This window comes from Lissotriton helveticus, chromosome 1_1, assembly GCF_964261635.1.
Source record: "Lissotriton helveticus chromosome 1_1, aLisHel1.1, whole genome shotgun sequence".
Taxonomy (NCBI): domain Eukaryota; kingdom Metazoa; phylum Chordata; class Amphibia; order Caudata; family Salamandridae; genus Lissotriton; species Lissotriton helveticus.
In genome coordinates, this window is record NC_136057.1 from 1299115897 (window position 1) to 1299129159 (window position 13263).

General features: G+C 48.0%; 1 protein-coding gene across 1 annotated transcript in view; it reads left to right on the forward strand.

Moving 5' to 3' along the window:
- COLGALT1 (collagen beta(1-O)galactosyltransferase 1) overlaps positions 1 to 13263 on the forward strand; it is an 85659-nt gene that overhangs the window by 65690 nt on the left and 6706 nt on the right. The window contains exons 6-8 of the mRNA XM_078681255.1: positions 771 to 890; positions 7462 to 7538; positions 8897 to 9003. Of these exons, the coding sequence (XP_078537381.1) occupies positions 771 to 890; positions 7462 to 7538; positions 8897 to 9003 (304 nt within the window). The remainder of the gene's footprint in view (positions 1 to 770; positions 891 to 7461; positions 7539 to 8896; positions 9004 to 13263) is intronic.

Here is a 13263-nt window from a genome sequence, read left to right on the forward strand (position 1 = left end):
ATGACAGTTGGGCCGCCGTCTTGGACCGGCCACACCGTCATGCGCACTTAGCATGTTCCCCACCCTTCTGTATTGCAAGGCCGGGTGGAGAACGTGCGGCTTCCACCCCTTGTCTGATTGCCGCACTAGGGTGCTCAGACCAATCATGATGCGGCTGGCATGCCGGTGACAGCAGCGTTGCGATTGGCTAGGGGAGTCTGGGAGCCTGTGTGCTCGAGGGCTTCCTGGAGATTAAAGTAGAGGACGGAGGAGAGGTGGTAGGTGAGCTTTCCTTCTTTTTTTAATTTTGGGAATACCTCCACAGCCACCCGCTGCACCACTACTTTTCCCTTGTGGCCGCTCATGACCAGGGGGTAGACAGTGTTGGAAGAGCACTATTGCGGTTGGAGTTCGACAGTTGTTGGGGCTCACTGGGACCCTTCATTGGGGGCAGACTAGTGCTGAAGTAGATAATGATGAGAACAGCGAGTCCTGTGCAGAGGGAGCCTTGTACCCGGGGATGGTTTGAGTACTCGTGCAACGCCCCAGAGTGCACAAATAAAGTGCTGATGGAGCGAGACGAGGAAGGGCAGCCCCCCCCCCCCCCCCCCCCCCCCCCCCGAGTCTCTTGACAGCATTCACTTCACTCGCACGCCTCAAAGTGACCTGTGTACACACAGCTGGAGGTGGATGAAACCCATATCCGGTCACTCTCCCCTAAGAAAAGCTGCTGCTCCCTCTCTCACAGCTGTGTTTCTTTTGTCTTCCTTTTCTCGCCTGGGAACGTGTAGAAGTGCAGATGTTCGTGTGCAACAAAGAGGTGTACGGCTTCCTGCCCGTGCCGCTGCGCGCGCACAGCAGCCTCCGGGACGAGGTGGACAGCTTCATGCACGTGCTGCTGGAGATCTCCGGTGAGTGGCAGCTCTGCCGACCCCTGTCTCGGACATTCTTTACTCCTGTCTCGGACATTCTTTACTCCTGTCTCGGACATTCTTTACTCCTGTCTCGGACATTCTTTACTCCTGTCTCGGACATTCTTTACTCCTGTCTCGGACATTCTTTACTCCTGTCTCCTCGGACATTCTTTACTCCTGTCTCCTCGGACATTCTTTACTCCTGTCTCGGACATTCTTTACTCCTGTCTCGGACATTCTTTACTCCTATCTCAGGAAATTGCTTTACTCCTATCTCGGAAATTCCTTTACTCCTATCTCGGAAATTGCTTTACTCCTCTAACCTTTCATATTCGTCACGCATGACCTCCCCCACCCCCCACCCCTTCTTTCATCCACTGGACTGCCCTTTTAATGCTTTCCACTGAATTGTAATGGAACACTCTTTTTGCAGGTGGCTTGTTTTCCGCTCTCCCTTAGCATCAAATGTTGGCGTCATCACGTTTTCTAGATGTGTTTATGTAGTGGGCCGAGGGGCGGAGTGAGTGTATTGCTCTATTTGAATAGCACTGGAAACCCCAAGGCACTTAACGTCCCACGTAGACGCCGTGCCGCTGGGGTTTTTAATGCGTGACTGTTTGAATACCAGCCTGTATTTGAGGCGTCTGCTTTTCATGGGTGTTTTCTTTATGTTCATCTTAAAAATTCTTGGTATTTCTTGTGTCCTATGGCTGTTCCTTGGTATTCACTGTGAGGGTCACTCCACGAACATCCTTCCCAGTGTTTTTGCCCCTAATGCAAGCAAGGACAGGACCCTGGACCGCAGGTTCGGACAGGCCTGTAGGGCAGTCTGGCAGTTCCCGATGGGCTGGCCCAACAGGTCAGTTGCTGGGCCTTTTCTTTGTCTCTGTGGGCCTCACGTTACCATGAACGTTGCCTGCAGGAAGCGCAAATAAATACGGTCTCCCATACTCTGCACAGCCCCTGTACAGCGTCTCTACAAGTTGTAACTACTCCGATTTGCAAATTGTATTTATTTATTTTGACTTTTATAGAGCGCGAACAAGACCCTTGCGGGTATCAGAGCGCTTTATATTAAGTCATGATAATTGTACAACAAATAAATGCAGGTAAATCACGTATACATAGTATTACATTAAGTCAGGTTATTATACAAAAAAATGCAGGTAAATCACGCATACATAAAATCGTGTGCAAAGGACAGCAGTTTGAGGCCATTTGCCATTTTTTTAATCTATCTGATTCAGTAATGAAGCTACTTTAATTATGATGCCCGTCCTATTTTCTGACCTACTCCCCTCACAACTCTGGGCCTTGATGCTACCGTACCTACTGTACTTTCTCTGTAAGCCTCTGCCATCTTGAGTGAAGGGTGAAACTTAAATTATTTCTCTCTGGAAGAATCTCTGCATTTGAACAGAGCAGCAGCCTCTGTGGAAGGGATTTATGAGCGAGTATAAATGCGCAGCCTTTCCCTCCCTCCTGGAAATACCGACCAGCCTCGCCCCCGATGGACTATGAGTGTCGGGGGAGCTAGTAACTTCCGAGCTGGGGTGTGGCCCCCGGTGGACTGCGTGGGCCGGGCCTGGGCCCGTTACTGTTCATTCAGTGCCCGGCCACGGGGAAGGTGAACACTGTCTCTTTGTACCGGCCTCGGGAGCGCCTCTTCGTACAAGGCGGCTTTTAACTGCGTGTCCCACCTGACCAATGCAAATGAGGCGCTTAAAGGAGCCGGGCAGTGTGCAGGCCCTTAAAGGCGCAGGATGAAGACGCGCTGGCGTGGCACTGCCTGTCCACGTGAAAGAGTTACTGCAGCCGCGAGGGCCAATGGTGCAGTAACAGTAGCCACCTTTTCTCCTTTTTAACCGCTCCCATGACAAGTTCACTAAGAGAGTGAAGCCTGGCGAGTTATGGTCAATCTAATTATCTCTGGGTTTAAAAATCGACATGTAATTAAATCGAAATAGCAATAAATAATTGATGAGAACGTTGCAGCAAAGAACAAGGTGGGTTAAAAAAAGATAATGGTTAGAGTTATAAATGGGAAACATAGCGTAAGAGAAGGGTTAACTTAAAAAGAGAATATGAATTGGCTAATATATTGACATTTGCTACATGTTTTCAATACTATAAGCTACATATTACATTGTCATTCACAGTTGGCATGCAAGAAGACATGGCACATCACTGCAAGAAGTCTCTGAAGCTAAAAACCATTGCACGCCAAATAACTGTTTCCTAACTGAACTGCAAACTCACTGGAAATGGGTTTTTCCTCAACCACTCAAACGAAATTGGTGCTCATGTAAAGCGCTTTGATACCCTGTTTCTCAGGTCTAGTTCACGCTATATAAAACTCTTTGAAGAAAAAAAAAAAGGTTAGGAGTTCGCACTTAACTATAAAGCGAAGGGCACCAGTAGGTCCAAAATATTAAAATAGGTGGCAGGAGATCCCCTCTTTAAATAAAAATAAAAAAATACATTAAAAAATGAAAAAAAATTCGAGATAAAAAATGTATTCCTGATATAAAGTTGTATATTATTGGATTTTAATAAACCTAAAAAATGGGACCCAAGATTATTGGAAGGTGAATAATCTTGTAATGATTATTGCTCCCGAGTAAATCTGGCAGCCTTCTTGTGGCTTCACTGGAACCTGCCTTCCAGTTACTTTGCTAGTTAGTCCTCTCTTCTGGTGTGCTCCCATTCATCACTCCCTCAGCATCTTTTTCTGTCTTCTTCCTGTTGGTGATCTGACTTGGCCACCATCAGCCAGCTGATGACACGCTTCCAAGACCCCAGTGTGTGCAAGGACCATCTTGCTGTTCTGGGTGCAGCCTTACTCCGATGCCATTCTTGCTGTTGGCAGGATGTATTGCACCCAGTTGCTCGTTTGATAATCTTTGCAGAAATTCACCTGACCAGGAAAGATCACTTGCGGCCTTTCGCTAGGTATAAAACTAGTCCTGCTCAAGTAGTGGATGTTTCACTGTTTTGACAGAATAGTCCATTGTCCTTCTGAAGTTCAGGTGTCTGCCTGCATTGAGCAGTTCTCTAAAAGCTATCCTTTGACTGTCTATCTCCGATTTCCTTCAGGGGCTGGACTCCTGGCACTTCCTTGCTCCCCTTTCTCTATACAATGTACATGAAAGCAAGAGGCGTTGAAAGCTTTGTCCCTCCTTAACCCCCCCCCCCCCCCGGCCCCGCCAGCAAATTTTCCAAACTTTCACACGATTGCCCTTCGGGGAGTCAGCAACGCTTCTCTTGGTACATTCTCCTAAGGTCGTGCAAAAAATGTCTGAATTTTGCAAGATACTTTCACTAGTTGACAAGTTTTACTCATATCGTACTCCGCTGAGCTGGAAGATGTTTGCAGATTTTTTCTCTTAAGGTTTTCTTCTTGCAGAGCTTGTATGTGCATTGTGGCGTTGCACAGGAAATTAACACTGCTTCTTTGACTTCTTCAATCAATAAATCCGGACTCTTATAAAGCGCACCACATACCTGTGAGAGTCTCAAGGCGCCTGGGTGGGGGGGGAGGGGTGTTGCTTGTGATCGAAGAGCCAGGTCTTGAGGAGTCTTCTGAAGGCCAGTAGTTCTTGGGTCTGCCGTAGGTTGGTGGGAAAGGTGTTCCAAGTCTTGGCGGCGAGGTGGGAGAAGGATCTGCCGCCGGCAGTCGTTCTTCGGATGCGGGGGACTGTGGCGAGGCTGATCCCAGCGGAGCGGAGATGGCGAGTGGGGGCCTAGAAGCTGAGTCGTCTGTTAAGGTATGCTGGGCCGATGTTGTGGAGAGCTTTGTGGTTGAGTGAGGAGCTTGAAGATTATCCTCTTGTTGAATGGGAGCCAGTGCAGATTTCTCAGGTGGGATGTGATGTGACTACGGCGGGGGTGTCGAGAAGCAGATGTGCGGAGGCGTTCTGGATGCGTTGCAGTCGTCTCAGGAGTTTGGCCGACGTTCCTGCGTAGAGGACGTTTCCGTAGTCCAATCTGCTGGTGACGGGGGCCTGGGTGACTGTTCTTCTGATTTCGATGGGTATCCATTTGAAGATCCTGCGGAGCATTCGGAGAGTGTTGAAACAGGATGAGGAGATGGCGTTGACCTGCTTAGTCATGGAGAGGGTGGAGTCGAGGATGACCCCTAGGTTGCGTGCGTGGTCGGTGGGTGTCGGGGCTGTTCCTAGTGTGGTCGGCCACCAGGAGTCGTCCCAGGCTGAAGGGGTGGGCCGAGGATGAGGACTTCCGTTTTGTCAGAGTTCAGCTTCAGTCGGCTGTTCCACACATCAATTCGGCGACGGCCTTCATTCCTTTGTGGAGGTTGGTTTTGGCAGTGTGAGGGTCTTTGGTGAGGGAGAGTATCAGCTGGGTGTCGTCTGCGTAGGAGATGATGTTGAGGTCGTGCTGTCGGGCGACATGGGCGAGGGGTGTCATGTGGATGTTGAACAGCGTCGGGCTGAGGGAAGAGCCCTGGGGTACGCCGCAGATGATCTCGGTGGCATTGGAGCGGAAGGGGGGAGGCGGACGCTCTGAGTTCTGCCAAGAGAGGAAGGATGTGGTCCAGTCCAGGGCCTTCTCTTGGATCCCAGCATCTTTTTAGGCGTGTTCGTAGTGTGTGGTGGCAAACCGCGTCGAAGGCGGCTGACCGGTCCAGGAGGTTGAGGGCCGCTGTTTCTCCGTTGTCAAGCAGGGTCCTGATGTCATCGGTGGCGGCAATGAGGGCGGTTTTGGTGCTGTGATTGCTGAGGAACCCGGACTGGGATGGGTCCAGGATGCTGTTCTCCTCGAGGTAGCGGGTCAGTTGTTTGACGATTTTTTCGGTGACCTTCGCCGGGAATGGAAGCAGGGAGATGGTTTGGAAGTTCTTGAGGTCCTTGCGGTCCGCCTTGGGTTTCTTGAGTAAGGCGTTGATCTCGGCGTAATTCCAGCTTTCCGGTAAGGTTACTGTCTCGAAGGGGATGTTGATTATGTTCCGGAGATGAGGTGCGATGGCTGTGCAGGCTTTGTTGAAGATCTGGTAAGGGCATGGGTGTAACGGTGATCCGGAGTGGATGGGTGTTCATGATCTCGCTGGTCTTTGTTGTTGATGTTGGTCCAGGAGAGCAGGTGGTTGGTGTGGGTGGTGGTCGTCTGGGCAGTAGGTGTCCGGGGGAGGGGGGGTGGCGGCGTTGAAGCGGTTGTGGATGTCAGCGATCTTGCGGTGGAAGAAGGTGGCCAGTGAGTTGCATAGTTCTTGGGAAGGCGGGATGTCGTTGTTGTTGGAGCTGGGGTTGGATGTTGAAGAGCTCAGTGTGCGTTGTTTTCTAGGCGATCCCTAAATGATGCCCTATTGGCGGTTCTGATGAGTTGATGGTGTCTGCGAGTGGCTTTCTTGTGGGCTGTGTGGCTGTCCGGAGTTTGTTCACGGAGCCAGTTCTTCTCCAGTTTTTGGCATGTTCGTTTGGAGGCCTGGAGTTCTTCGGTGAAGCAGGTGGCCTTCTTGCTGGTGTGGCTGTTAGAGGGTGTTTTGAGCGGGGCGAGTGTGTTTGTGCAGTTGTCGATCCATTGTCTGAAGTTGCAGGCGGCGGTGACCGGGTCGGTGTAGTCGGCGGGTGGGCTCTGGGCGAGGGTGGTGGTTAGCTGGTCTTCGGTAACCTTGCTCCAGCAGCGTCAAGGCATCTGCTGGGTGCGGTGGTGGGTGGTGGGCTTCCTGAAGGTGAAGTGGATGCAGTGGTGGTCGGTCCAGTGGGGTTTGGTGGTGTGGTTGAAGGTGAGGTGGGGGCTTGCTGTGAAGATGGGGTCGAGCGTGTGGCCGGCAGCCTGGGTGGGTGTGTGTTGAGCTGTCTGAGTCCGAGGTTGTCTAGGTTGGCGATCAGGGTGGTGGAGTTCTTGAGGGGGAAGTTCAGGTCCTCAAGGAGGATGTAATCGCTGAACTGTGGTCGTTGTCCGGGGGGTATGTAGATGAGGGTTCCTCTGAGGGTGGTATTCGGGTCGGTGTGGATCTGGAAGTGCATGTGTTCGGCGGTGCTGAGGGTGTTGTCGGTGTTGGTCGATACTTTGACGGTGTTCCTGTGGACGATGGCGATTCCTCCTCCAACGCTGATGGTGTGGTCCTTGCGGGTGATCTTGTAGCCTTCTGGGATGGCTATGGCGATGTCGGAAGCTGAAGTGGGGTTCAGCCAGGTCTCTGTCAGGTCCCAGAGTTCGACCGCGTCTTTGCGGGCGGAGCGGGTGTTGAGGAGGATGCATCTGAGGTAGTTGGGTTTATTTATTTTTTATAAAGTTGCTCTCTGGTTACAGTTCTCTCTTGCACCAACTCACAAATTGCACACTCCGATGCTTTTCATTGTGTGTCCACCCTTGACCCCGCATTCTCTGGTAATCTGCCCTTTTCTGCCTATTACTAGATCACAATCTGTCTGTACTTACATTGATAGTAATTGATTATTAGTCTCTTGCTGTCCTGTTCCTTACATCGAAAAATAGCACAGCCTTTGCACACTTTTTAAGTTGACAGGAGTGTGCTCTTTTTCCTGAGTAGGCATGCACTTCATAAATACACTTATTTATCCTTCTCCTTGTTCTTCTGCCACAGTCCGGAATCCTCCTGTGGAACCTTCACGCTATGTCTACATCCCACCCAAAGTCCCGGACAAGATGGGGTTAGATGAGGTAAGACCTGTTTCAGCTCTTCATGCTATCAGTAATTTGGGTTGAGAGCAGAAAAAGACAATGGTGGTGTCTTCTCTGCTCACATGGTTCAGGACTGCACCTCTCCAGTAGTGCTAATCTCTATATCTCCATGTAGTGCTAATCCGAAGGCCCCTGAGTTGAACTTTCTCAGCTGTTTGGATTGGTTTGTGTACATGGCTCGTCCATCATGTGTGCGTTTGGTGCCTGAGGTTTTGTCTCTGAATGCCAGCACTAACCAGGATTGTGTTCTGCCGTCGGCCTATTATCTTGTATTAAGCACTCTTCGACCATCTGTAAGCTCGCTAATGTTTGAGGCGGTTCTGAGGTGGTTGCTCCAGGACCTGTTGATGTTAATGAACAGATGAGGCAGTTACTCGGATCATTCATGGTTCGATGCCCAACTGGTGGGAAGAATGTGGCTTGTTCTTAGTTGTGTGAATGAGTCCAGTTTCATTTGTGGTTTATTCTGGGGTGGCCGATTCGCGAACACCCTTAACTTCCAGTCTGACAATAATTTCTATGAAAATGATGGGTGCTGTCGCATAACATTCTTATGATAGTAAAGGCCTTGATCTTACGGGTTAAGAACAGTGGGCAGTATTTGTTATGGTTCATTTACTGGTAGTGATGATTCTGCTGTTTGTTAGGGGTTCTCTGGCAGAGCTGCTCTCTGGGGTGGTGGCCTTCTGTTGAGCAGATTCTTCGGGTTAGCTTTTATTATGGCAGGGCCTGTAGTGCAGAAGTTGTGTTTTTTAACAACTGTTAAGTCCAGCGGCATCTGGCAACTGTGTCGAGTGGAAGGACGGGCAAATGGGTTGTGGGTGGTTAATAAGTTAATTTAATAAAAAGTCAGTTACCTGCTTGCGGCAGACTCGTCCTCCTTGCGCCGGTCCTCTTCTCTGGTCACATCCAGGGCCCCAGCCAACTCCCCTATCCAATCCTGGTTATGTTCTCATGTTGTTCACCACCATGAGAGAAGCGCCAGGATTAGAGGGAGCAGCCTCTCTCAGTCCACAGGCAGTCCACCATTGCTGCCACTCAGCCTACCTGCACAGTCCTAACACTCTGTTCAGGACTGGTTGGCGAAAAATACAACGGTTGTGAATTAACTTCATTGCCATTTTATTTTTCGTCCCTGGGGCTTTTCTGGAAGGCGACACTCCTCCACTCAAATGGAGGAGCCGCCCTGGCTAAGTCTTGTGTACATGAGTCTCTAGCAGAACTAATGTGTTAAGTAGTTTTCAAGCAAGTCCGAGAGGTGTTGCTATGCCACCTAGCCTTACAGGCTGGGTCACAGTAGAAGCTCTGGTTAAGTGTTATAATTTTGCATTCCTCAGGTGTTCATGATTAATCTGAAGCACCGTACTGATCGCCGGGAAAAGATGCTGAACGCTCTCTCCGAACAGCAGATCGCCTGCAAGATCATCAATGCAGTAAATGGGAAGTAAGTGAAGGCTGCTGTGTCCTTCATCCGTGCTCAAATGGTGACTATTCTAACTGAAATAAACGTTGATGCTGAAAAATCTAGGGATTTCCACGTCACACCAAGAGGCTGGCTGACTAGAGCGAGATAAACAATGTTTATTTAGATCATAGTCTTTAAAACTATACACAAACTTTGGATCCTCATAGTAATATCGTAATTAAAACACATTTCATTTACCACAATTTACAAAACATAAATCAATAACATTCTCAATATTGCGAGACTATTCTAAAAGTTTTAAAATCAACATCCCTCTTTTAATTTCTCCTTTACAAAGCCATGTGTCGCTTTCAAGAACTTCTCCAGAGCAATTGTAATATCTAATGATGACATATCCATAAGAAGACAAGCTGCTTGAGCACTTGAATTCACCTTATATTTTAAAAATATTGGACATAAAAATACTTTCCGTAATGCTAAAATCAATGTGCAATAAAGCAGTATATGCAAAATATTGTTTCTTACTCGTAGGCCACATTTACTAATCCCATCCGTTTGAATCATTGCTGCTTTTATTTTTCCTTCCGACTTCCAAGGGTTAATACCCACACGGACCCGTAGTATTTAGTGTCTTAGCCATTTATTGGGCAAAAAATCTAGATATGGAAACAGATCCTCCCTTTCCCATGTGCTCCTTACCCAGTTGACCGATTTTTTTTTTTTTTTTTTTTGTGGATTTTTTTCACCTTCAGATAATCTAGGTCTTGTGATCTGGAGTATTGGAGCCCTTGGTCCCTAAGCAATCTCTTGGTAAAGACTATGGTCTAGAGATGGCTGCGAAAGGCTTAATTTTAGGTGCGCTGCTACGGTCTGGAGGGTTTTTCTTACCTCCCATGCCTAACCAAGGCTACTAGTTTGGATTTCCTCTCTGCACCATTTTGAGACCTTTTGCACGCCACCTGGCTCCTGGCGTTTCCAAAATCTTAATAGGGACATTTGGGTCTTTACATTCCAGGCTATTAGCCATACCTCTATTCTAATTGCTTGAATCATGGCTGGCTGACTAACGTCCCTGTGCTGTCCTTTTGGTTTGCCAAAGCAGTGGTGTTGTCTTAATAATGTTTCATCCCCAATGGACTCTTGTCTTGCTGGTATTGACCCCTATTCCGCAGAGTTTGTGGTAATCCAGCATCTTCAGTGATCATGGATATCGCACAATCACTTAATTGCTGTTTGTTTTTCAATTTGTGCCTTTATTTTTAAGTTTCTCTTCATTTTTGCGGTAATTGTGAAATAAAGCTGAATGGCTGCCAAGGCATACCCACTAATCTTCATTGTTACTTACTCGTGAGCAGGGCTGCCAGACAACTCTGTCCACCAAGTCTTAGACAATGTCAAAAGCAACACACCATCCAAAATATAGATATTTTCCCCTGTTCATTGAAAGTAAAAACTATACTAGACTCCTCACCCCTTATCTTTTTACCCTGCTCAATAATGCCCTGCCCTCTTAGGCCTATTGATCAGTCTCCTGCTACTGATGGCCTCCAACCTAGGACTCGCAGGACATACCTTGCCTTGCCTTCAGTGAGCCGCAATGCGTTCCATGCAGAGCCATATGCTGATTACACTCTGGAACTATATTCTTGGTGTAAGATATTGTCAACCCATCGATTTCCCTTTGAGCTGTTAATATATGCAGACGTCTTACCTAAAAAAGTTTATTTTAAAAAACCGTTAGAAGTAAAAAAATAAAATAAAAAAAAAAACAGCAGAAGTCTGAATAACCAAGACCTTCTTCCCTATGAGCAACTATACCTTAGATCAAAATCATGTTCAGTGTTCTGTCTATCAACTGTTCTTTTTGCATTTGTCACCCCAAGCGGGACGGGTATGCCCAGACGCGGATCCCGTGCTTTCCATACCACTGGAGTCAAGGTAGCCTGGCTGATGATGGGTGAAACCCAGTTACATGTCCCAGCATGTTTGTTTCCAGTCCAGGGAGGACCTGGCTTGGAAGTTCGGGCTGGACTGTACCCATGGGGAAGAGGGCAAGACTGATTTGCATATGGCTGGGTCTAAACTGGAATGACATGGGGAGTAAAAAAAAGATGGATTTAGGCCATGATCTCTGTACTGGGGTGAATGTATGACATTGTTCAGCATTCTGTCCATCAACTGTTGTTTTTGCATTAGCCTCCACTGCAAGCTTCCTGTATTCCAGAAGCACCGACTAGATGTGCTGAACGTACCCCAGAAGATATGTATGATTCAAAGGGTGTTTACTTTATGAAGAATATGAAACCATTTTACCTACAGTTTGTCTGCACCTCTTCAGAAAGCTTATGCTTGCATTTTCCATGTCGATCTTTCTTGCACAAAACCCATAATTTAAACACAAGTACTGATTTCCTCCTGTTTCACAAGATGACATTGTTTATCCACAAGTCATAATCTTTCACGGTGAGCACTCATTTCAAGAGGTTAATTGTTGATTGCCAATTTTCTCGCTGCCAAGCTCTCTTGTAACAGGGTAAACAGCCCTCAACGTGCAAAATCAGCACTTTTTCTCTATGGTGTTGAGCAGAGAGATCTCCAACTCATCGTCATTTCTCTGTGGGGGCGCCTCACCTCTTGGAGGATGTGGCTAGACGGGGTGCCTTGTCTTCCAGTGCATGGCTGGGTTATCTCTACCTCTAGTACTGTGGGTTTGTGCTGCTAGAGTGAGGCTAACCGCTGTGTACCTTCCTTGCTGCCTGCCGCTGGAACAAGAATCCCTTCTACCGCTCTGCATTTTGCACCCAGCAAACAAGACACATAACCAACAAAACCACTGGCGAGTCCTATTCAAGTCTACCAAATTGCGGAGAATTAACCAAATGTACTGTAATTAATGCAACTCCTGCCACCTAACAAATTGAGAAGCACATAATTGTTTCCTGCTCTCCACTCAGTGTGGCATAGGGGAATGATTCTGAGTGTATCAGTCATGGCGCCAATCCTCTCTTGATGGATCCTGTTGAGCTTTTTCACAAGTCCACTGGACGGAAATCCACAGGAGTGAGCACCCCACTCCGAATAGAAAGGAGCTAGTGAGGATCGCCTACTGTGGCTTTCCTTACAAAGAGATATAGGTGTATTCTACGACGTGGAGCCAAGATTTATGTAGAGGGATGGGTGAAAGGGGACATAAGAGTTCAGGACTATGAAACTAGCTGCCAGGAGTGCAGAGTAAGGGACACTGGCACGTAGAAAGGCAGACGATTATTAATGGGGGAATGAAGGTGGTCAGCCTGCGAAACTTCCAGGAATGTATTGCTGCCTACTAGGCTCCAGTTTGAAAAATCGGACGATGTCGTGCTCGGCTGGCGCCATAAATCAGGGTAAATCGCCTAGCTCGTACAGCAAATGGGGTCAGAAACATGCAGTGCCAACTCTGGAAAGGAAACTATCGGGTAAACTGTGGGTAAGGGGTGGTTACCCCACTTTGCCATCTGCAAAGGAAGAGATTGAAGGTTCAAGGAACTCTGGGTTCGATAGTCTGGTTTCTGTAAGGTGGTAGATCTCTGGTTTCAGCTCAACTCCACCTAACAGTAACGCACTGATGTGGCGCATGAGCAGCTTACACTGCTCATCTACGGATCCCTAACTGCGATCAGCGGAACATCTAGGAGAGCCAGCAGATACAGAAGAGGCATTCTGGTCAATGTAGTTCTGTATTGTAGGCATAAAAATAGGCATGCTCTGAAAGCATTGACTTTTGTTTTTTGCCACAGTTCCGTTTAACAGGCAGGCATCACTACTAAAGGCACAGCAGCCTCGGTTTCCGATAAACACCCGCCAGTGCCTCCTCTTCACTTATCTGTCCCTCACCTTAGTCCTAGCTCTTTCCTCCCCCACTTCCTGCTTTGTCCTAGCTTCCTTCACCAGTCTCATTTTTATGTGGCTGCTCTAGCATGAATTCTGCACCTAGGAGCATCAGGTCACTGAAGTCTAAATGGTAAAAGGCAATCTCTCAAACCCGGGTCTGTCCTTTCCCTCTTCAGTTTTTTCCTCTTGTTTGATGAGCTCCAACTTCTGGTCTTTCTAATTTTCGCGCCTCCCCCACCACAATACCTTGCACTTCTTCAGCCTCCTCAGTGGGGTTTGACACAAGCACAGACTGATATGATTGGCACATGATAGTCCGCCTCTCGGCTTGTTCCATGTCAGCAGGACACTGCTCTTCCAGCCGTGGGTTTGCATCTTACAAATCCAAGTTTTCAGTTGCTAATCCAG